Here is a 25,659-nt window from a genome sequence, read left to right on the forward strand (position 1 = left end):
CGGGGAGACAGAAGCCAGCGCTGACGGGAGGCGGGGAGACAGAAGCCAGCGCTGAGGGAAGGCGGGGAGACAGAAGCCAGTGCTGAGGGAAGGCGGGGAGACAGAAGCCAGCGCTGAGGGAAGGCGGGGAGACAGAAGCCAGCGCTGACGGGAGGCGGGGAGACAGAAGCCAGCGCTGAGGGAAGGCGGGGAGACAGAAGCCAGCGCTGACAGGAGGCGGGGAGACAGAAGCCAGCGCTGAGGGAAGGCGGGGAGACAGAAGCCAGCGCTGAGGGAAGGCGGGGAGACAGAAGCCAGCGCTGACGGGAGGCGGGGAGACAGAAGCCAGCGCTGAGGGAAGGCGGGGAGACAGAAGCCAGCGCTGACGGGAGGCGGGGAGACAGAAGCCAGCGCTGAGGGAAGGCGGGGAGACAGAAGCCAGCGCTGAGGGAAGGCGGGGAGACAGAAGCCAGCGCTGACGGGAGGCGGGGAGACAGAAGCCAGCGCTGAGGGAAGGCGGGGAGACAGAAGCCAGCGCTGAGGGAAGGCGGGGAGACAGAAGCCAGCGCTGAGGGAAGGCGGGGAGACAGAAGCCAGCGCTGACGGGAGGCGGGGAGACAGAAGCCAGCGCTGACGGGAGGCGGGGAGACAGAAGCCAGCGCTGACGGGAGGCGGGGAGACAGAAGCCAGCGCTGACGGAAGGCGGGGAGACAGAAGCCAGCGCTGAGGGAAGGCGGGGAGACAGAAGCCAGCGCTGACGGGAGGCGGGGTTCGCTGTCATCACAATGTCACATGTGACCCAAGAACCCAAACTACGGCATCGCTGAGGAAACATGGAATCGGAAGGGGTTCTCTTAGTAGTTGACAACCCCTTTAAGATGTTAAATGATAAAATAAATGTTAGAACTTGTCCTGCAAAAAACCCCCCACAAAAAACAAGTCCTCATATGACATTGTTGACAGAAATATAATAGTGTTTAAAGCACCACTTCAGCGTTTGTTTTTCAGCGCAGGGGTGGCACTTTAAGGCCCTGTGCGCACGCTGCTTTTTTTTTTTGCTGTGTTTTTTATGCTTTTTTGATGCAGTTTGTGGTCCTAAACTGCATGTATGACCTTCCAGCAAAGTCTATGAAAAATCCGAAAGGCTGTGCGCACGTTGCTTCTTTGCCTGCAGTTTTGGGTGAAATTGAATGTAGTGAAAAAAACGCGTCAAAATCACATGCATTTTTTTTTCTGCGTTTTTTTCGGCCAGAGGGTGCATTTTTGCTCTAGAATCAAAACGTCTGTGTGCACACATGGCCTTAGTCAGTGTTCACACATTGCTTTATTACTGGAGTTGTTTTCTGCAGCAAAACCTGATCTCTTGGCAGCAAAAAAGCTGCATTTGTCTACAGTACATGTCTAAATAAAAGCTGTTTCATTCACCAAAAACGCAGCAGCGGTTTTTCACTGTCATTGCCTTCTATAAAACCCAGCAAGAACGCTGAAGGAATTGACACTCTGCTTCTTTCAGATACGCAGGAGATTTCCATTTGTCAGGGAAAAAAAGCAAGTGTGTGTGTGAGATTCTGGAATCTCATAGACTTTGCTGGGACTGTAAAAAGCAGCCTTTTATTAGCATGGATTTGATTAAACCAATGAAAAAACAAGCGCAAAAATGCACCGTGTGAACACAGCCTAAATATAGGCCCCCAGCCCCTCTCTTTTCCTCACCCTTTTTCACCTTTTTCAGACGCCGCTCCAATCCTGCGATGCCATCTTGTTTCCGTAACTTCTGACTGGGCAGAAGTGAACAGTTACATCACAAGCTCCCAATACAGCTCTATGAGACCCAGAACGAGGTTCTCGTAGACTTGTATTGCGTTGTGACCTCCGCCGCACTCCGTGTAACTCCGAAGCTGCCGGCAGACCAACTGGAAAAAGATGAAGATGGTGGCAGGTGAGTATAAGATGGGGGCAGCGGACTTACATTTTCAGCATAACTCCCGCTCTGAAATGTTAAAAAATAAACGCTGTAGTGGTGCTTTAAAAACAGAAAAGTTCTTCATCCACCACTAGGTGGCGCTTACTGCTTACAGTGAAATACAGAGATTAAGAGATTTTTCTTACTGTCCTCTACTTTATCTGCCCTCCTTGGTCATTTTGGGAAGTATCTCATACATTTCTGGAGTATCCACATGGTATACAGTATCTGCCGTCCCACGATCTGCGTCCTTCTCTTGAGACATGGCGCTGACGGCTGCACACAACGGGCCCACTCTTAAGGTGGATAAGCCATAAATATTTCAGATGGAAATACCCCTTTAAGTTTGAATGAGACCACGTATCTGAAATCTTTGGTGAGAGATCTGCTTTTCCCCCTCCCCCACACAAAAAGGTGTGGGGGAGGGGAAAAGTGAAAGTGAAGATTGATTGCAGCATTTAATCTTATTGTATAGAAATGTACAGTCAGAGGTAATATCCGATCCACTATGTGTGATGGAGCCGGCCTGCAGACGGCTTTGTGGGGCGATATCCCTTTAAGGATCATTTCCGGGCAGCCGTCTCGGAACATTTAAAGGGTTTCTTTCTTTGTGGCGTTTTTGTCTTTGAACACAATGGTGTCTGCGAGTTTCCCTGGTGATACAGAGACGGGCCGGGCTCTTTAATGTTTAGGCTGCTATTGTTTGGAAGTAAAAATAAATTCATCCGCACACCGGTGCCACTAAAGTTCACGCGCAGAACACTTCTAACACTTGATACAATTTGTCCTTTCTCTGAACGTGGCATTCTGGTCCAGGACTCATGCAATGTATAATAGAAAGATGAAGGCGCCTTTAATGGGAGAGAGGGGACGGGAAACGGCGCAGATGAAAAACCACCTCTGATTTTGCTTGTGCTCCATTATGTATTCTGTCTTTCTTTAGTGATCTGAAGTCGCCGGCGTCTCCTGAATCTTCTCTATATGTTCTGTTTTGCACATCACTAATTGCTATTACTTGAAGAGAGAGCGTCATGGCAGATCCTGGAGAGGGCAAGAAGGATGAGGCGGACTACAAGAGGATGCACAGCTTCCCACTAATACGGGTAACAACGCCTCTGCTCCAGAATTACGATTTTTAAAGAATGGCTACACCAATTATATAAGCCCAGGTTACTGTATTAGGCCCTCTTCACCCATCAGAGATTCCGATATGTCTGACGCTGTTTTCATATGTACCGGAATCATGGATGTGGAGACACGGGGATCAGTGGGTGCTCTCGTCCGCTGGTCCGGCCGCCTTTAGAGAGACAGCGTGGCTCAGGGCTCATCCCAACTGAACGCCCGACCTCCTTAACCGTGGGCGGAACACTACTCAGACAACACAGGGTGAGGGAATCACAATATTAAGACTTTATTGGATCCCCAAACAATTAACGGCACATAACACATAACCAACAAAACACACAAATGTAACAGGCAACAGTTTCTCACCCTTCCGCTGGCTCACCAGGGATTACAATGTCCATGCCTCAGAGGTTCCAGGGCTATTTACTCCAACCCAGCAGCACCCCGCTTTCGGCGGGCTCCCACCAAGAATGGAATAACGCCAGATTTAGGAAGCTGTCTGAGGACCGCAAAGCCTGTAGTCTGACTAGATTGTCCCAAGCTGGATTCCTTCCTTAGGTAGTCCTTGATAGCTCAGCCGAATCCTTGCATTCAATGCTGAAGTCCATATAGTATTATAATCCAGGTTCAGCTATGGCTTGCCAATCGGATCCGCAGATCCTAGATTGGTATCATGTAGCAAGAGTCTCCCTGGCAATGGACAGTCCCTCCTTCTTATACCCCTGAGCTCTCCATTCAGAACATTTGGGTCTTCACGATTGGTGCATAAGACTGTTCTCTCATTGGCTATATTTCAAGCCGTATACAAAATATCCCTAGTAGTAATGTTCTCTGGCAGAGACGAAGGAGAGACAGCTAAGTTACATCGCATCTAGCAATACACATAGTAATACAATGGGAGGTTCACATAATTGATTTATCTGGGTATCTGACCTTTACTGGCCAAGGCAATTACACAAGTCAACAAGAACTTTAACACTAGACTCCTAAAGCTGGGTTCACACATAGCGACAACGACGTCGCTGTTACGTCACCATTTTCGGTGACGTAACAGCGACCTTGTAAGTCGCTGTTATGATCGCTGCTTAGCTGTCAAACACAGCAGAAGCAGCAGCGATCATAACGACACGCGTCGCTGTGGAAGCGATGCTGCGCTTGGTAACTAAGGTAAATATCAGGTAACCAACCAAAGTGCTTCTCTGGTTACCCGATATTTACCTTGGTTACAAGCGCACACCGCTTAGCGCTGGCTCCCTGCACTCAGCCACAGTACACATCGGGTTAATAAGCAAACCTTTGCTTATTTCTCGATGTGTACTCTGGCTGTGTGCAGAGAGCAGGGAGCCGGCAGCACAGGCAGTGTGAGAGCGGCGGACGCTGTAACTAAAGTAAATATCGGGTAACCAAGGAAAGGTCTTCCCTTGGTTACCCGATGTTTATGTTGGTTACAGCTTTCCGCAGCTGCCAGATGCCGGCTCCTGCTCGCTTCAGTTCGTCGGTCTCTCGCTGTCACACACAGCGATGTGTGCTTCACAGCGGGAGAGCGACGAGCAAAAAATGAAGCAGGACATTCAGTGGCGGCCTCACAGCAGGGGCCAGCTCGTTGCTGGATGTCACACACAGCGACAGCGACGGGATGTCACTGCTACGTCACAGAAAATGGTGACGTAGCAGCGACATCGTTGTTGTTGTCGCTATGTGTGAACCCAGAGTAAGAGTCTTGTAGAAACAATGAGGGGCTTATACCCCATTTATAAACAAACTATCATCATGTCTGGCTGGATTTTAAGAAACTTAACCCATGCTAGGCACTGATGTGACAATGGACATTCGCAGACTCAATCAGAATCAATGATTCTGTGCACACATCCGTGTTTTCACAAGGACCGTATGTCTGTATGAAGCACACGCGTGTCCGTGTGTTCCGCTCGGAGACAAGTCCATTTTTTTTCCAGCAGCACTGATGTCACATGGACCACCCAGTGATGTGATCCGTGTGACACGTACCTGAGAAAACACATGTCTTTGAACTTAAATGATTTTCTATACTCGCCTGTCTCCAGCAATGCTGTCACTTGCTTCAGGGTCCACTCATTATACTCATTGCATATTCACTGCACCGCGTACCCAGAAGTAGCAGCGCTGGACACACCAGCACCAGGGACAGGTGAGTAAAATGTTCCTGTCCTCCATGTGCTTCAACGCGTCCATGAAAACGTGTGCGTTTTCCACGAACGTGTGAAAGAGGCTTTAAGGCCCCGTTACACGCAACAACGTATCTAATGATATATCGCCGGGGTCATGGATTCCGTGACGCACATCTGGCATCGTTAGCAACGTCGTTGCATGTGACACCAACAAACGAGCGTTAACAATGGAAAATACTCACCTTATCGTCCATTGTTGACACGTCGTTTCTTTTCAAAAAATCATTGATTGTGCAGGAGGCAGGTTGTTCGTCATTCCCGAGGCAGCACACATCGCTACTTGTGACACCTCGGGAACGACGAACTACAGCTTACCTGCAGCCGCCGGCAATGTGGAAGGAAGGAGGTGGGCGGGATGTTACGGCCGCTCATCTCCGCTTCTATTGGGCGGCCGCTTAGTGACGCCGCTGTGACGTCGCACGAACCGCCCCCTTAGAAAGGAGGCGGTTCGCCGGCAACAGCGACGTCGCTAGGCAGGTAAGTATAGTGTGACGGGTCCAAACGATTTTGTGCACCACAGGCAACGATTTTCCTGAGACGCACAAACGATGGGGGCGGGTGCGCTCGTTAACGATATCGCTGCGTGTAACGGGGCCTTTAGACTGACTCAGATGGCCGTGATTTTTCCCATACATAAAAAAACGGTATCTGTGTTTTGGATCCGTGTTTCATCAGAGTTTGGCCAGTGTCAGCTTTTTTCCATCAGTGATTTTACTGTATGGAAAAATAAATACCTTACAAAGCTTCTCCCATTCATTGCAATGTTAATCATGGGTTGTACACCAATGCCATCCATGTCTGTCTCCCATTGACAAGATAAATGATTTTCATTCGTGACAGTGATTAAAAAAACATACCCGTCTCCGTGAATTGTTTTGTGGACGCATGGTCTACAAAAAAAAACTACATATATTTGATCAGCCCCATAGACTGTAATGAGGAGGTGTTCTATGGATAGAAACGAAATATGAAAAACAGACGTCTGAATGAGGCTTTAAAGAGAAGCGCCTCCTATATGGAGTGAGCACAGCTAAACTGTAGCATGTTTGTAATAGATCTCCATTATTTTTTCACTGCGATAATAAAAGATAACTGAAGTTTTCTAGAGGATAAAAAGTATTATAAAAGGGACTCCCAACTGTTTGAAACAAATGGAAGTACTGCTCTCCCTCCGCGAGCATGCTTAACAAAAATCATCGTTCTCCGCAGCTCATCGGCCTGTGTAAATGGACTTGGGCTGCTGAGAATGACATTTTATTCACAAAATATTCATATTAAAGGGAATCTATCACCAGGTTTTTGCCCCCTAATCTGAGAGCAGCATAATGTAGGGGGCAGAGATCCTGATTCCAGCGATGTGTCACTTACTGACTGCTTAGTGTAGTTTTGATAATCACTGATTAATCAGCAGTAGATTATTATTACAGGACTACTTGGCCTGCTGTCAGGTAGTCCAGCATATACATGAGCTCTGTATAACTGCTAGATCTGCAGCAGAAAAAACAGGGATTCTATCATAATGACAGCAAACAGCTCAGTAAGTGACACATCGCTGGAATCAGGGTCTCTGTCTCTACAACATGCCGCTCTCAGATGGGGGAGCAAAAACCTGGTGACAGACTCCTTTTAATGATGGTTGTGTGTGCATAACAGTGATGATGACCTGTCTAAACAGTCTATTATTTGCCGATACATGTAAACCAGGGGCTCCAGTATGTAGCTCGGGAGCCACATGTGGCTCGCGGGGCCATGGTTTATGGCTCACATGTTGTGTATGCATGTATAAATACATACCATGTTTCCCTGAATATATGACCGGGTCTTATATTATTTTTTTGCTCAAAAATATGGGCTAGGTCTTATTTTCAGGGGACGTCTTGTTTATTTTTCCATGAACAACAATCCACATTTATTTTTATACGAAACAACATTTATTCCAATATATAATATCACATTCTGGAACATCAGCATAACATCAGCATAACATTCACCACACTTGACTTTCCCCCCATTTTCCAGTACAATACTTGCTAAAACGACAACTCCTCCTGTAATCCTAGTCCATTTGGGAAGCGTGGTCTGTAGTTCTTATTAGTAGCGGGTGTAATTGAAATGGCGAAACCCACTAATTAGGGGGGTGTCCATAGAGTTCTGCTGATGTCATATGTATGGTCAGAATTCCTCATGATATAAGTGGTTACTATCACTATCCTCATGATATAAGTGTTTTTTTCCCTCCAGCACACAGACATGCCGGAAGAGATGAGAGTAGAAACCATGGAACTTTGTGTAACAGCCTGTGAAAAGTTTGCCAGTAATAATGAGGTAACGCCACTTCCAGAATGACATTCTCTTCCTTAGACTGCAGTAATTTGTACAGCGTGTTAAATCAAACCTGCTATCAGGTTTTTGTTACCTAATCTGAGCGCAGCATAATGTAGAGACAGAAACACTGATTCTAGCCATGTGTCACTTGGGTGCTTACTGTAGTTTTGATAAAATCACTGTGATATTAGGAGAGTAGAGCTTCTCATTCAGCCAGATCAGATCTCATACTTTGCACTGACGAGGGACAATCATCCCAAAACACCGTGTCTGCAAATTGAGGTTCTGATCTGGCATAAATCCTAAGCCATGTGACAACGTTACTTTTGACTTTTAGGATTGCTACATCCAATAGGTGGCGCTAGAGTTCGTCTCCTTCCGCCCTGAAGAGACAATTTGAATATTCCCCGGAGGAGCATTGCAGCTATAAGACTCCTCACCACTGACAGCCAGATAGGTTTGTCAGTCTCCGCAAGGAGAAAAGTTCTCCCCTTAGTCTCCAGTAGAGCTTCTCATTCAGCCAGATCAGATCTCATACTTTGCACTGACAAGGGACAATCATCCCGAAACTCCATGTCTGAAAATTGAGGTTCTGATCTGGCATAAATCCTAAGTCATGTGACAAGGCTTGTTAAAGGGCCACTTTTGACTTTTAGGATTGTTACTTCCAATAGGTGGCGCTAGAGTTTGTCGCCTTCCTCCCTGAAGAGACAATTTAAATATTAGGAGATTGTCACTAGAGAACCAGTAAACAATGTAGTCTGTATAAGCCATGATCTCTATAATACCACCCCACCACTAATTGGCAGCTTTCTGCCTATGAACTGTGTACATAGAAAGCTGCCAATGAGTGGTGTGGGTGATGGTTATAGAGAACTGTCAAATCTGCAGCAGAGAAAACAGTGATTTAAGCAGAACTACAGGAAATTAAATGATACATCACTGGAATGCGTAAAAGCTGAAGGGAAAAAGCACATAGAGTCTATAAGAGTAATAAGGTAATGTGCTCACCTTATATCACACAACCAAAATTAAAACATGTAATCAGCTACTGCAGAGTCCACGTGCTAAAAAAGCCCAAAGTAGATGTGAAACTGTTACTGTGCTGCTGAAGATATGACATAAATCCAGGAAAGTTGAATGAAAGTGATTTTATTCAACGCGTTTCTTCATCGATTTCGGTGGATTTCCTGATGAAGTAGTGAGGTGACGCTTCGAAACGTGTTGAATAAAACCACCTTCATTCAACTTTCCTGTATTTATGTCATATCTTCAGGAGCGCAGTAACAGTTTCACATCTACTTTGTTCGTGATCTGCTATCACTGGAATCCATGTCTCACTCTACATTATGCTTCTCTTAGGTAGGGTAGCAAAAAATGTGGTGACTTATTCCCTTTAAACAGTTTTTTGTGTTCTCGTTTTCATTGTAAAGATGCCTTTATATTTGTGACTGCCATTGCCTATGCAGATGCACCAACCACTAAGGGTCCGTTTATACAGACCGGCCAGAGGCTCTACAGATCCACCGATTAGTAAACTTTTACTAAATGGCAGTCATTTAATAGTCTATATGCACAAGCAGACCGGGGTAAATGATCCGCACTAAACAATCGGTAGGTGATCGTTAAGTTCACATAGGCCGCGTTTTCTCAGTAGCGCAGGTCCTGTTTGCACAGGATCAAGCACAGCTGAAAGCAATGATCTTTTGTCCTCCACAAAAGATCATTTCAACCAATGAGGAAGCATTTTGATTGTTCATTGGGTGATTGGCAGCCTGTTTACATTGAATTACATGATGGCCCCTATCATGTAATTCAAATAGCAGCTCATCCTAATCGGGAGTCTTGACAGGCTGAAGTCTGAAGAAACATAGATCCAGGAATCTGCATCTCAACTGATAAAGGAACTGTATCATGAGCACATTTGCCAGTGAGCTGACGGAGAAGGGCTGTGATAGGAGAAGAAATAAATGCGCTTCTTGTGTAGAAAGTGCAAATGTAATAGTGCTGTCGTATTTGCCAACGGATTGTACATAGCAGCATAAAAGTGGTTGTCCACTAGTAGGACATCCCCTTCTGACTCCACCTGTTTCCCTCAAGTAAAATAAAAAAGGCTACACTCGCCTACTATGCTGGCGCTGTTCCAGTGGTGTCCGAACTTACTTTCTCGTGGCTCACTTGACATTGTGTCACGTGAGCCCCGCATTCAATTGCTGCCCAATAGGAAGTGAGCGTTGCAGCTACCCTTCTTGTTGATTGTTCCTGCGTCCGAAGTCTAGGAGACAGAAGCCGGCGTTGATTGGACATGGGGCTCGCGGGATACAACGTCAAGTGAGCTATGGGAACGTGAGGCAGGACCACGCTGGAAGGGTGCCAGCATAGAAGGTGAGTGTAGACTTTTTTTTTTTTTTTTTTTTACTTTAGTGGAACCAGAAGAGCTTGTCCTAGTAGAAGTAGTAGACAACCCCTTTACACTGACTTTACACAGAGGAGTGAGGCTGGAAAAAGAAAACTTTACTCAGCAACTGAGGAAAATATATATTTTTTCTTTCTAGAGCAGATATGTCAAGCTCAGAAACACAGAGAGACAAAATTAAAAACTTGGACAAAGTCTTGGGCCAACCTGGGCCCACATTGTCCTCCATACAGAATAATGAACCCCACATAGTCCTCCATACAGAGTAATGGGTCCCACATAGTCCTCCATACAGAATAATGAACCCCACATAGTCCTCCATACAGAGTAATGGGTCCCACATAGTCGTCCATACAGAATAATGGGCCCCACATAGCTCTGTGTACAGAATAATGGACCCCACACAGTGTTCCATACAGAGTAATGGGTCCCACATAGTCCTCCATACAGAGTAATGGGTCCCACATAGTCCTCCATACAGAATAATGGGCCCCACATAGCCCTGTGTACAGAATAATGGACCCCACACAGTCCTCCATACAGAGTAATGGGTCCCACATAGTCCTGCATACAGAATAATGGGCCCCACATAGCCCTGTGTACAGAATAATGGACCCCACACAGTCCTCCATACAGAATAATTACAGAATAATGGGTTCCATATAGTCCTTCATACAGAATAATGAGCCCCACATAGTCCCCCATACAGAATAATGAGCCCCACATAGTCCCCCATACAGAATAATGAGCCCCACATAGTCCCCCATACAGAATAATGGGCCCCACATAGTCCTCCATACAGAATAATGGGGTCCACATAGTCCTCCATAGAGAATGGGCCCCACATAGCCCTCCATAGAGAATAATGGGCCCCTCATAGTCCTGCATACAGAATAATGGGCCCCACATACTGTAGTCCTGTATACAGAATAATGGGCCCCACATTGTCCTCTACACAAATAAAATTGGCTTGTTGGCCAGAGTTTGACATATGTGGCCTAGAGGTACAGTTTTTTTAAAATGAATTTGTCAGCACGTTTTTGCTACCACATCTGAGAGCAGCATGATGTAGGCAAAGAGATTCTGATCTAACGATGTATTACTTAGATTGCTGGCTGCAGCCGTTCTGACTTAAGGGTGCTTTACACGCTGCAACATCGCTAACGATATATCGTCGGGGTCACGTCGTTAGTGACGCACATCTGGCGCCGATAGCGTCATTGCAGCATGTGACACCAATGAGCAACGACCGAGTGCAAAAACGTGAAAAATCGTTGTTCGTTGACACGTCGTTCATTTCCTTAATATCGTTGCTGCTGCGGGTACGATGTTGTTCGTCGTTCCTGTGGCACCACACATCGCTATATGTGACACCGTGGGAGCTACGAACATCACCTTACCTCCGTCCACCGGCAATGCGGAAGGAAGGAGGTGGGCGGCATGTTCCGGCCGGTCATCTCCGCCCCATCTCTGCTATTAGACGGCTGCCGTGTGACGTCGCTGTGACGCCGCACGAACCGCCCCCTTAGAAAGGAGGCGGATCGCCGGCCAGAGCGACGTCGCAGGGAAGGTAAGTCCGTGTGACGGGTGTTAGCGATGTTGTGCGCCACGGGCAGCGATTTGCCCGTGTCGCACAACCGATGGGGGCAGGTACGCTCACTAGCGATATTGGTACCGATATCGCAGCGTGTAAAGTACCCTTTAATCACAATTTTTAGCTTTTAGTCATGTAGTTGAGCCCAGGTGTCAATCACAGTAGGGGGCATGTTGGACGGCCCCTGACATTGAGTCTCAGTAATGGTAGGGGTCCTACTGCTAAACAAACACAGCAAATAAATGACAAAACAGCATCCCTGAACCTTGTGTTAACCTTTGCAGCATGCTGGCTTCAGCTTACATAGCAAAAACCTGCTAGCACAGATTGGAAAAGTTTAACCCCTCTGATACCACTGTCAATAGTGACGACGGCATCAATTTGCTTGTAGTGGGAGGGGGCCCCCTCTCTGCTGTGATCTCCACAACACAATTGCAATTGCGTTGTGCCAATGGTCTCTATGATGACCCCAAGCTGAATAAGGACCACACTGGTCACCCATGTACGGAGGCCTGTAAGATCCTTCCATCCTTCCTTTTTATTCCTTTTGAAAATTAAAGATTTAGGGAGAAAGCAACATTTTATTGGAAAAAATGTTAACTTTCATTTACTCTGCCCAATGTTATACAATTCTGTGAATTGCCTGAGGGTTACAAATGCTCATTAATCCCCTAGATGAGAATTCCTCAAGAGGTGTAGTTTTCAAAATGGGGTAACTTGTGGGTTTTTCTACTGTTCTGGTATGTCAGAGGCTCTTCAAATATGGCGTGGCGTCCGCGATCTATTCCTGCCAAAATGGTGCTCCTTCCCTTCCGAGCCTTGCCGTGAACCCATACAATAGTTTTCCACCACATATGTGGTATTGATTTACTCAAGAAAAACTGCAAAACAAATTGTATGATGCATTTTCTCCTATTTCTCTTGTGATAGATAAATTCCTTGAGGGGTCTAGTTTCCAAATGGGGTTACTTGTGGGTTTGCATTATTTAGCCACATCAGGGCCCTGCAAATGAAACATGGCATCTGCTATAGATTCCAGGCAATTTTCTGTTCAAATGCTCTTCCCTTCCCAGCCCTGCCGTGCACCCAAATAGTAGATTTCTACCACATTTGAGGTATCGGCGTATTCATGAGAGCAACAAATTCTATGGTCCACTTTTTCCTGATACCCTGGTGAAAATGCAAAATTTGGGGCTAAAGTAACATTATTATGGGAAAAAGTCAAATTTAAACTTTTTCCTTCCACATCGCTTTAATTCCTGTGAAGGGTTAAAAACATTTCGGATGTGGTTTTGAGCACGTTGAGGGATACAGTTTTTAGTATGGTGTCACTTTTGGGTATTTTATGTCATATAGGCCTCTTGAAATCACTTTAAATGTGATGTGGTCCCTAAAAAAATAAAAAAAATGTTTTAAGTTTTGTTGGAAAAATGAGAAATTACTGAAACGTTTAACCCTTTTAACGTCCTGACAAAAAAAATCTGTTTGAAAAATGATGCTGGTGATAAGTAGGCACGTGGGAAATGTAATTTATTAACTATTTTGTGTGACAGAACTCTCTGGTTTTAGGGCAGAAAGAAAATAAAAAATTTGAAAAGTTCAAAATTGTCACCAAGTTTCTGATGTTTTCAGAAATAAACACATATCATAAAGATGAAGAAAAAACATTCTCAGAATCACCGGGATCCATTGAAGCGTTACAGAGTTATAACCCCTTAAAGTGACACTGGTCAGAATTTAAAAAATTGTCCTGGTCCGGACAGTGGAAGGGGTTAAAGGTGCTGTTCTATACTGATGGCCTATCCTTTAGTATAGATCATTAAAATGGTTATCCAGGACTTTTATTTTTCTTAATATATGGGGCTCAGACCTATAAGCAGGTAGTTGCTAACCACCTGCCTGGCGATGATTTCTGCTGGTTCAGAATGGTCATGCATCGCTCCTGCCGGTGATTTCTCTGCTTTCACTGACGTCACGTCTACAGAACAGCGTTTTCTCCTCTGCTGTGCTCTGTTGATTGGTCGTCTCTGCCGTTATCATGCTCCTTGTCATCCGGCTCCCCCGGCGTAACTGTGACGACCTGTCAACAGAGCATAAGTAAAAAGGAACAGCTGCCCGTTGATGAGAGGTGAAATGAAGCAGGGGAAATGTCAGCTGACGCGGCAGAGATGGGCCCCCTGCAAAGCAGGCAGGTAGTTGGCAATATGTGCCGTGTGCATTGCATGCCGGTACAGATTTTGGCCAGATCATAGCAGTTCCATGTAATTGTGCCTCAAACCAATCCTGATTATCAGGTGCAACAGCTTAAAGGGAACCTGTCAGGTGCAATATGTACCCAGAACCACGAGCAGCTCTGGGTACATATTGCTAATCCTTTGTGCATTTAGGGAAAATATACATATGGGAAATATAATCTAAAAAATTCACAAGATTTCCCAATACAAATTTTTATTACAACAAAATATTAAAATTTACACACACCGTGCAAAGAACATTAAACATGTATAGACAAACAATGCAATCCTTATATCTTAGTATGTATAGGGTACAGCTTGTTAGGGCGACTTTGCACACTACGACATCACAGGTGCGATGTCGGTGGGGTCCAATCGAAAGTGACGCACATCCGGCGTCACTTGCGATGTCATAGTGTGTAAATCCTAGATGATACGATAAACGAGCGCAAAAGCGTCGTTATCGTTGCAAGCTCCGACATTTCCATAATTTTGCTGCAGCGATGGTACGATGTTGTTCCTCGTTCCTGCGGCAGCACACATCGCTGTGTGTTACGCCGCAGGAGCGAGGAACTGCACCTTACCTGCCGCCGGCGGCTCTACGGAAGGAAGGAGGTGGGCGGGATGTTTACATCCTGCTCATCTCCGCCCCTCCGCCGCTATTGGCCGCCTGCCGTGTGACGTCGCTATGACGCCGCACGACCCGCCCCCTTAGGAAGGAGGCGGGTCGCCGGCCAGAGCGACGGTTGCAGGGCAGGTGAGTGCATGTGAAGCTGGCGTAGCGATAATTTTCGCTACGCCAGCTATCACAAGATATCGTACCTGTGACGGGGGCAGGGACTATCACGTGCGACATCGCAGCATCGGCTTGCGATGTCGCAACCTGCAAAGCCCGCCTTACTCCATAGAATTAAATTAACATATGGAAAAAATCCACCCCATTAGATCCAGCCTTCCAACATATAGACTTTAATCTCCTTGGAGCCAATATAGACAAAAAGATAAAGCTTATGTGGATATTGGCTATCCAGTAGCCCACGATAAACCTCAGAAGGCAGGGATGAACAGAAACCGGACTTACACCATAATGGTAATATTCACACGAGGACATAAGATGTACACATAATTAGTAAGGAGATCCACAATGAGCAATACTTAGCTTCATATATTATAGAAAGTCATTCACATATGTCTTGTATACATTTGGCGAAACCGCCCTAATCCAGCAAACAGCGTCTCTGTGGAATTCACCACCATTGCAAGTCCACTTGCTATATAGATTTGCTGTATGGAAAAGGTCCTCTTTATGTGAGATAAGCAAATAATTGCCCGCCTCGACACGTTTCCCCGTTCATGCGGTTCATCAGGAGGCCAAAAATAGACAATAGCAAACGCCAAGTGTCCAGATGCAGAATCCCAAATTGTGCACCAACCAGGAAGGCAGTTAATCTCTGGTCACAGGCAATGCTGCAATGGTGTCATAAGGCATCACACAGGAAGGAAGCACTATAGTGAACGGGGAAACTCGTCGAGCCGGTCAATTATTTGCTTATCTCACATAGAGAAGCAGTGCGCATGATTAAAAGTCCCTGGCACTTCCTGTCATGTGCACTAGACCTCTCTGAAGCCGGAACGCATGCATCCAGCTTCATAGTGCGCATGACCAGAAGTGCAGTGACCTGATCATGCGCAGTGCCTGGCGTCTGAGGCTGTAGCAACGGACAGGTACATGCGTCACTGCTGGTGAAGATGACGGGCAGTGGGCATTGAATAGCATGTTAGCACGCCCCTGTGAGCGTGCTAACCTGTTAAGAGGGCGGAATGAGCGCAGGAACCAACGCCCTTGTGACCAGTCTCTGCGCTCATTAGCATATCATAAAGCATCTTTAGAAATATTTTTCCTAAAGATCTCTTTATACTGCTGGGACTGTTAGGCAGGGATTAGCGATTTGCACTCAGAACTGCTCGTGGTTCTGGGTGTATATTGCACCTGACAGGTTTCCTTTAACACTAGAACTACTGGACTCGTGACACCTATATAGAAATACATGGTGCAAAGTAGTCAAAATAGCTACCTCAGTAGTTTTAGTGTTAAACAGTACCGATCACCAGTCTGTGACTGCCCTTCTTAATAAAACAATGGTAAGAGTCTCAAATGTTCCCCAAAAAGACCAAACTTCCAAGCAAAATTTTGGTTTTGAACATCTGGGTTGTTTGACCCTGGCCTGCAGTGACAAATCCTACAACCCTTTTGTGTCCCTTTTTTTGCACTGAAAGTGCAAGTTCTCACATTTTAAGCTAACCAGCTCTGCTACAACCTTTACGGTCAGTTGCTGAATTACATCATTAGAGCAGTAAAGGATGTAGTAGAGCTTGCTTAAAGTACGATATCTAGCAATAACATGCGCTTTCACTGCTATCCCACAACCTGTAAATGCTCCCTTAACTTTTGCTAATAAATTGGGTCTTTTAGAGAACCATTAGGGCACTTGTATTTTATAAAAAGATGTTAATTACTAAAATTATCAATCTGTGGCTGTCCATTATCTTGGCAAATAAAAAGCCCAGCTACAGATTGGTGATAGGTCATATTTAAAGTGATTGTGTCAGCAGGTTTTTGCTATTTAATCTGAGAGCAGCTTGCTGAAAGCGTTGAGACCTTTGCTTCCAAAGATGTGTTACTTTTAGCCTACGGGCTGTTGTTTCAGAGTTTTATGAGCAGGAGCTTATCACTACAGGACTTGGTCTTATGTGCATGCTAGATGAGCTAATCAGTGTAACCCCGCCCCCATCACTAAATGGAAGCTTGCTCACAACACACAGTTTACACAGGAAGCTGCCAGTCAGGGGTGTGGGTAGTGTTATACACAGCTTAAAAGTTTTACCTCTGCTACATCTACAACAGAGAAAACAGAAATTTTAGCAAAACTGTACCAATCAGTCCAGTAAGTAAGACATCTTTGGAGTCAGAATCTCTGCCCCTACACCTTGAGGCTCTCAAATTCCATAGCTAAAATCTGCTGACCGATTCCGTTTAAGTGCATGAGGCTAGGATCCCACAAAGTGGCTTAAGCCCCAGTACAATTCTGTATTATTAAAAGTTCATAAAATAATTGATCTTTCAATTTTAGTTTTTATTTTCACTTTGTTAATTTTAAAGAGGTTTTTTACTACTAATGTGATCCCCTTTCTTATAGCCTAACCCTTTCTAACTAACACTTTCCTAATATGCTTCTGCTATCTACTCTGCTCCTGTAAGCTTATCTCTTAACCCCTTTACGACCGCCGATACGCCTTTTAACGGCGGTAAATAAGGGTACTTTTTCCGATCCGCCGCTTTTTAACGGCGGTCGGAAAAAAGGGTCTAGCGCCCCCCAGAGTCAGAAAATTTCCGGGGTCTCAGCTGCCGGGGGTAGCTGAGACCCTGGAGATCATGATTCGGGCCGGTTTTTCCGGTCCCCAGTCACGTGATGACCGGTATACACCGTATACCGATCATCAAGTTATAGTAAATGACCGCGCCGGTAAAAAATGATTTATCTCCCATCTGGCATGATCAAACATGCCAGATGGGAGATAAATCTTTTTCCCGGTTCCCTCCGGTCCCCCGGTGTCCCCAAAGTGCCCCCCCCGACCCCCAACCCCCTCCCGAAAATCCAAGATGGCCGCGCGCACCGGCGATCACAGCAGCGCGCCGGCCGCATTTCCACTGTTCCTATGGTTTCTGTCGTATGTGCCATAACACATACGACAGAAACCTGCTCCCCAGGCCCTGCCGGGATCCCCCCTACCCCCCCCTGGTGTTCCCCGGTGTCCCCCGGTGTCATACATACCTGTCGCAGCTCTGATCCCCCGCGACCCCCTCCTCCGGCTCCTTCACAGCAGTTGCCGGTCACATGTGCCGAGCGCGGCTGACAGCTTCCTGTGTTCAGAGAGCTGTGCTGGCTGCTCGCACTCTGCAGCTGTGACCCGGGGAGAGTGGGTGCAGATTCTTTGCACCCACTCTCCTCAAATGGAGGGTCTGCCCTCCTAGAAAATGGGGGATACGTTCCCTGAACGTGTCCCCCATATTCTAGAAGGTCCAGAGGCGACGTGGGACATCCAAATGGATTATTGTGGATTTTTTTTTTTCTTTTCAATAAATTGGTCAATCAGGGAATGTTTGGGGGAGTGTTTTTTCAAATAAATTTTTTTTTGTTGTCAATTTTTTTTTTATTACTGTCAATTAGTTATGTCGGGTATCTGATAGACGCCGTGACATAACTAATTGCTGGGCTTGATGCCAGGTGACATTACACACCTGGTATCAACCCCATTCATTACCCCGTTAGCCAACGCACCAGGGCGCGGGATGAGCTGGGGCGAAGCGCCAGAATTGGCGCATCTAATGGATGCGCCACTTCTGGGGCGGCTGCGGCCTGCTATTTTTAGGCTGGGAAGAGTCCAATAACCATGGCTCTTCCCATCCTGAGAATACCAGACCCCAGCTGTCAGCTTCACCTTGGCTGGTGATCTAATTTGGGGGGACCCCACGTTTGTTTTTTTTTTTTAATTATTTATTTATAAATAATTAAAAAAAAAAAACAGCTTGGGGAGCCCTCCAAATTGATCACCAGACAAGATGAAGCTGTCAGCTGTGGTTTGCAGGCTACAGCTGTCTGCTTTACCCTAGCTGGCTATCAAAAATAGGGGGGACCCCACGTCATTTATTTTAATTCTTTTTTTTTTTTGGGCTAAATACAAGGCTAGGCATCCTTTAGTGTCACATGAAAGGCACTAAAGGGCGCCAGCTTAGAATATGCAGGGGGGTGGGACGTTATATATGTTTGACATCTATCCATTCATCCATTGTAGCATTTTACGCTGTGTGCCCACAATCAGGGTTTGCAACGTTTTGGGCGCAGAGTTTTCCCTGCGTCCATAACGCTGCGTTGTGCAGTAGAAGCACAGTGGCAGGATTTTTAGAAATCCCGTGCCCACTGTGTTTCTTTTCTCCGCAGCATAAATCGACCTGTGGCGCAGCTTCCCGAGCCTCAGGATGTCAATTTATGCTGCGGAGATGAGTGTTCTTTGCAGGTAGAATAGAACTAAAGTCCACAGCAGCCTGAACCCAAATCGTGGGCATGGGCAGCTGCGTTCTCCCGTGGACAACACTCACATTTCTGCAGGAGGCTGACACTGGGTACTAGACGCCGTGTCGCTGGATCATGGCCACATAGCCTAAAGGCTACTTTACACGCTGCGATATCGGTCCCGATATCGCTAGCGTGGGTACCCGCCCCCATCTGTTGTGCGACACGGGCAATCGCTGCCCGTGCCGCACAACATCGCGCAGATGCGTCACACATACTTACCTGCCCGGCGACGTCGCTGTGACCGGCAAACCGCCTCCTTTCTAAGGGGGCGGTCCGTGTGGCGTCACAGTGACGTCACTGAGCGGCCGCCCAATAGAAGCGGAGGGGCGGAGATGAGTGGCCGGAACATCCCGCCCACCTCCTTCCTTCCTCATAGCGGCCGGGAGGCAGGTAAGGGGAGCTTCCTCGTTCCTGCGGCGTCATACATAGCGATGTGTGCTGCCGCAGGAGCGACGAACTACATCGTTACTGCTGCAGTAACGATAATCGAGAATGGACCCCCATGTCACCGATGAGCGATTTTGCACGTTTTTGCAAAGATGCAAAATCGCTCATCGGTGTCACACGCAGCAACATCGCTAATGCGGCCGGATGTGCGTCACCAATTCCGTGACCCTAACGACTCCGCATTAGCGATGTCGCAGCGTGTAAAGCCCCCTTAACAGTGAGAAATTTTTTGCTACAGCAACAGTTTTGTGAAGTACCTGTGGATTCAAAATGTTTACTATACTCCTGAATAAAATCCTTGAGGGGTCCAGTTTCCAAAATGAGGTCACTTGTGGGGGGTTTCTGATGTATAGGTGCCCAAGGGGCCCTGCTAATGTGACATGGTGCGCGCAATTTACTTCAACTTTTCCAAAATTCAAATGGTGCTCCTTCCATTCCAAGCCCTCCCATTTATCCAAACAAAGGTTTTTGGCCACATGTGTGGTATCCCTGCGCTCACAAGAAATTAGATAACAACCTGTGGGGTACACGTTTTGTTGTTGCCTCTTGAAAAAGTGAAAAATGTGTCGCTAAATCAACATTTTTGTGAAAAAAATGAAAATTTCAATATGGCAACCTAAGCTTATCAAATTCTATGAAGTATTCGTGGATTCAAAATGCTCAATATACACCTAGATTAAAGCCTTGAGGGGTCTTATTTCCAGAATGGGGTCACTTGTGGGGGACCTCCACTGCTTAGGCACCTCAGGGGTTCTCCTAATGCAACATGGCGTCCGCTATTGATTCCAGCCAATTTTGCAGTCAAATTGCACTCCTTCTCTTCTGAGCCCTGTAGTGTGCCCAAACAGTTGATTTCCACCACATACAAGATATCAACAAACTCAGGAGAAATTGCGCAATAAATTTCATGGTGATTTTTTTCCTGTTACCCTTGTGAAAAAAAAAGCTACCTGGTTGAAGTAACAATTTTGTGGTAAAATTTTATTTTTTTATTTTCATGGCTCAACGTTATAAACTTCTGTAAAGCACCTGGGGGTTCAGGGTACTCACCAAACATCAAGATAAATTCCTTGAGGGGCCTAGTTTCCAATATGGGGTCACTTGTGGTGTTTTTTTGCTGTTTACGTACCTTAGGGGTCCTCCAAATGCGACATGGTGCCCGCAATCTTTTTCAGCCAAATTTCCTTTCCAAAATTCAAATATTGCTCCTTCCGTTCCAAGCCCTCCCATTTCTCCAAACAAAGGTTTCAGACCACAAGTGAGGTATCACCGCGCTCATAAAAAAGTGGGTAACAAACATTGGGGTCACATTTTTGGAATTACCTCTTGAAAAAGTGAAAAAATTGATGCTAAAGCAACATTTTTGAGAAAAAAATGAAAATTTTCAATGTGACAACGTAACGTTATCAAAATCTGTGAAGTACCTGTGGATCCAAAATGCTCACTATACCCCTAGATAGAAGCCTTAAGGGGTCTAGTTTCCAAAATGGTGTCACTTGTAAGGGGTTTCTGCTGTTTAGGTACCTTGGCGGACATGTAAATGCAACATGGTGCCCGCAATCTATTTTTTTATTATTTTTCTATTATTTGATTTTTTTCCTGTTACCCTTGTGAAAAAAAAAGCTACCTGGTTGAAGTAACAATTTTTTTATTTTTTATTTTCATGGCTCAACGTTATAAACTTCTGTAAAGCACCTGGGGGTTCAGGGTACTCACCAAACATCAAGATAAATTCCTTGAGGGGCCTAGTTTCCAATATGGGGTCACTTGTGGTGTTTTTTTGCTGTTTACGTACCTTAGGGGTCCTCCAAATGCGACATGGTGCCCGCAATCTTTTTCAGCCAAATTTCCTTTCCAAAATTCAAATATTGCTCCTTCCGTTCCAAGCCCTCCCATTTCTCCAAACAAAGGTTTCAGACCACAAGTGAGGTATCACCGCGCTCATAAAAAAGTGGGTAACAAACATTGGGGTCACATTTTTGGAATTACCTCTTGAAAAAGTGAAAAAATTGATGCTAAAGCAACATTTTTGAGAAAAAAATGAAAATTTTCAATGTGACAACGTAACGTTATCAAAATCTGTGAAGTACCTGTGGATCCAAAATGCTCACTATACCCCTAGATAGAAGCCTTAAGGGGTCTAGTTTCCAAAATGGTGTCACTTGTAAGGGGTTTCTGCTGTTTAGGTACCTTGGCGGACATGTAAATGCAACATGGTGCCCGCAATCTATTTCAGCCAAATTTCCTTTCCAAAATTCAAATATTGCTCCTTCCGTTCCAAGCCCTCCCATTTCTCCAAACAAAGGTTTCAGACCACAAGTGAGGTATCACCGCGCTCATAAAAAAGTGGGTAACAAACATTGGGGTCACATTTTTGGAATTACCTCTTGAAAAAGTGAAAAAATTGATGCTAAAGCAACATTTTTGAGAAAAAAATGAAAATTTTCAATGTGACAACGTAACGTTATCAAAATCTGTGAAGTACCTGTGGATCCAAAATGCTCACTATACCCCTAGATAGAAGCCTTAAGGGGTCTAGTTTCCAAAATGGTGTCACTTGTAAGGGGTTTCTGCTGTTTAGGTACCTTGGCGGACATGTAAATGCAACATGGTGCCCGCAATCTATTTCAGCCAAATTTGCTTTCCAAAATTCAAATATTGCTCCTTCTGTTCCGAGCCCTCCCATTTGTCCAAACAAAGGTTTCTGACCACATGTGGGGTATTGGCGCGTTCATAAGAAAGTGGGTAACAAGTTTTGGGGTTCATTTTGTTGTGTTATTTCTTCTAAAAGTGAATAAATTTGGGGTACAGCAATATTTTAGGTAAAATTTTATTTTTTGCTTTTTTTCATTCCACTTTGCTTTAGTTCCTGTGAAGCACCTGAAGGGTTAATAAACTTCTTGGATGTGGTTTTGAGTACTTTGAGGCGTGCTGTTTTGAGAATGGTGTCACTTTTAGGTATTTTCTGTCACTTAGGCCTCTCAAAGTCACTTCAAATGTGATGTGGTCCCTAAGAAAATGGTTTTGTGAATTTTGTTGAAAAAATGGGAAATTGCTGATGAACTTTGACCCCTTCTAACTTCCTAACCCCAAAACATTTTGTTTCAGAAATTGCGCTAATGTAAAGTAGACATGTGGGAAATGTTATTTATTAACTGTTTTGTGTGACATAACTCTCTGGGTTAAGGGCATAAAAATTAAAAGTTTGAAAATTGCAAAATTTTCAAAATTTTCATCAAATTTCCGATTTTTTTCACAAATAAAAGCAAAAAATATTGTTCTAAATTTATAACTATCATGAAGTACAATATGTCACGAAAAAACAATGTCAGAATCACCGGGATCCGTTGAAGCGTTCCAGAGTTATGACCTCATAAAGTGACACTGGTCAGAATTGCAAAAAATGGCCTGGTCATTAAGTACAAAACTGGCTTCGTCCTTAAGGGGTTAAGAGGCTTGTAAATACCTTTTTGTTTTTGTCATTTTGATCCTTTCAACTGCAGACCGGAATCAGACCAACTGAGCAGGGCACATCACTGGTGAGGGGGGGCTGCCTCTGACTGAGAGACAGTAGTTTGGGCACACGTGCCCAGGTCACACTTCTCTCTCCTCTCAGCCCCCACCAGTGACGTACCCTGCTCAGTTGGTCTGAATCCGGTTGGCAGCTGGAAGGATCAAAGCTACAGTAAAGGTATTTATGAGCCTCTGAAAAATAAGCTTACAGGAGCAGAGTAGATAGCAGAAGTATATTAGGAAGTGTTAGTTAGGAAGAGTTAAGATAAAGGAAAGGAGTTACAGTAGTGGAAAACCTGTTTAATTATTCTGGTTTCTGCAAAACCGTGCAGTCATTGAGATTAAGCAAGAAATTTGTACTGAACTAAAAATACAGCTCCATCTTTTATGTAGCATCCGAATTACAGGCACTGTTCAGCCTCATATTAGCCACGCGCTGACCACTTTGTGAGACCCCCAGCCTCCGAAAACTAATTTGTAACCATCACTGGATCTATGCAAAGAAACCTTCATATAAATAAGAATGTTATTCACTGACCGTTAGCCGAAATCTTAAATGATGGTGGATTAAAGCAAAAAATTCTATCTCTTTAAACGGACATTAGCTGAGGCTTACAATATTCTGAAATGGTTAATCTTTCTTTTTTCAGAGTGCGGCGAAGATGATAAAAGAGACAATGGACAAGAAGTTTGGATCCTCATGGCACGTAGTGATTGGGGAAGGCTTTGGTTTTGAGATCACTCATGAAGTCAAGAACCTTCTATACATGTTTTTTGGGGGCAGCTTGGCTATCTGTGTGTGGAAGTGCTCCTGAGGGACCTTGTCCAGGTTGCCCCCTCCTTCCACTTCTTACCTTCTACTCAGGATGTGCTGCTACAAGGCCTCGCTCAGGAAAGAGTCTCCAGCCGGGCTCTCTGCTATCTTTTGAGGTGTCTGGGAGTCACCTCTTGACCCATTGGGAATCAAAAGGGTTTGCAATAGATATGCAGGCACCTACAGCTTGGATTGTTTTTAACTCTACAAGAAGGGGAATAGATCGACTCTTGCAATACGTTCCTAATTAGACGCTACATAGCTTTTCAACAATCAATGACACCAAATGAAGAACAGGAACAGCTGTCAAACACTTTTTTCCGGACCCCTGACCCTCAGAGGCTTTTGTAACCAGTAATAATGTATGCACAGGGTTTTACCGTCCAACTGGCACCGCAGCTCTGGTTTCCCAAATATATTTTATGGTCACTCTCATTCCTCATTTTCGTTTCCTTACAAGTATTACAAGAACATTTCTCTTTCATTATCTATTTCCTTGACACTCTGCCCCCTTGTAATTCTCAATCTCACACATTCTGTCATGTATGAGTCACTTCTATCCTCTCCTCTTAACGAGCCGTCTTACCAGCCTCCCTTGGAGAATACTCTTGACATAAATGTAATATTTCATCACATCTCGTATTTTGTTATTAATTCTTAAACGGCACAGTAGACCCATCATCCAGACATTTATAGAGCACCAGCACGTGTAGGAGAAAAGCGTCTGATCTCGGAGTAGGGAGCATTGTGCTAATATTTGATGGCGGTCAGTTTATTTGCATTTCACGTGTAATAGATGTGACAAGCGGTGAGGTTTCGGAATTGTGTACCAGTTACGTATTGTCTAGGTTAGCTATTTGGCGTGCAGAAATATCTTGATTGATCAGCTGGGTTTCTCTATTCATCATAGTTGCGTTCACCTGAGTGGCATGTATACACACATAAATAGATAGATATATATATTTGTGCAATATATTTTCTCTTGACTTCATTCCTTCTTACTGCATATGATCATATATGAATTTCCAATTCTTCCTTCTATCTCATTCCCCCTCACCTCCCTGTTGTCCACTTGACGTAGTCACCGCATCATAACTATCCACAAGCCATAAATAATAGATCAGGAGATTAGGATACCACAGAGAAGCCTGCCAGCTACCAGTCCTTAATTCCTCTTGTTCAGTGGTAGAAACGTGAAGCCATGTTTCTCGGAAGGATTTTATACTCTGTTGGAACTTCAAGTATGCTGTTTTTTATGTTACCTCTGGTTATAAAACTGTTTACTCTACTTGTCATTAATAAACTTCCTTGGATTTTTTTACAAGAAGATTTTGCTTGCGCATACATATGTATTCATTCACGCCCAAGGGTATGGTCTCATGTGTAGATTTTTGCAGGATTTTCTAAAATATTTTAGCTGAAAATGGAATTTTTAAAATTTTGCTTTCAACTGCATCCCGCAGCGTCCAATTTTCATTTTCGCAATTTTGTTTTCTCTCTTCCAGGAGCCTGATCCTTTTTTAGTTTGTTGTCGACATAGCTGTATGAGGGCTTTTTTTATAGGATGAATATAAATGGCATCTTTTATTTTACCAAATAACGCAGTGAAAAACTGGAAAAAAAAAATATCCAAGTGCTGTGAAATGGTGGGGAAAAATCTACCCCTCCCGTTCCTCCTACCTTTATATTATTTTATTTATTTTTTTTTACAATTATTGTGAATTCTAAAATGATCTGATAACTCAATATTACAGGTTAATATGATTACGGCAAAACAAAACTTTCAGGGTTTTCTAAAATCATTAGTTATAGTTATTTTAATTGATGTCGCCATTTTATAAAACCCATAAAATTTTTATTTTTCTAGTCAGAGCTATGTGAATGAAAGTTTTTTCTTTATTTTTTCT

At 44.7% G+C, this 25,659-nt stretch overlaps 1 protein-coding gene across 2 annotated transcripts in view; it reads left to right on the forward strand.

Moving 5' to 3' along the window:
- The window catches only part of DNAL4 (dynein axonemal light chain 4), a 29,653-nt gene extending 4,574 nt beyond the window's left edge, over positions 1-25,079 (forward strand). Inside the window, exons 2-5 of one of the 2 annotated variants that reach the window (XM_075320878.1) lie at positions 1,712-1,918; positions 2,886-3,045; positions 7,516-7,599; positions 23,589-25,079. In XM_075320878.1, the coding sequence (XP_075176993.1) occupies positions 2,974-3,045; positions 7,516-7,599; positions 23,589-23,753 (321 nt within the window). In that variant the 5' untranslated portion in view covers positions 1,712-1,918; positions 2,886-2,973 and the 3' untranslated portion in view covers positions 23,754-25,079. The remainder of the gene's footprint in view (positions 1-1,711; positions 1,919-2,885; positions 3,046-7,515; positions 7,600-23,588) is intronic. The other variant, XM_075320877.1, reaches the window with a different exon arrangement.
- The last annotated feature ends 580 nt before the right edge of the window (positions 25,080-25,659 follow it).

Source organism: Anomaloglossus baeobatrachus, chromosome 8 (genome assembly GCF_048569485.1).
Source record: "Anomaloglossus baeobatrachus isolate aAnoBae1 chromosome 8, aAnoBae1.hap1, whole genome shotgun sequence".
Classification (NCBI taxonomy): Eukaryota; Metazoa; Chordata; class Amphibia; order Anura; family Aromobatidae; genus Anomaloglossus; species Anomaloglossus baeobatrachus.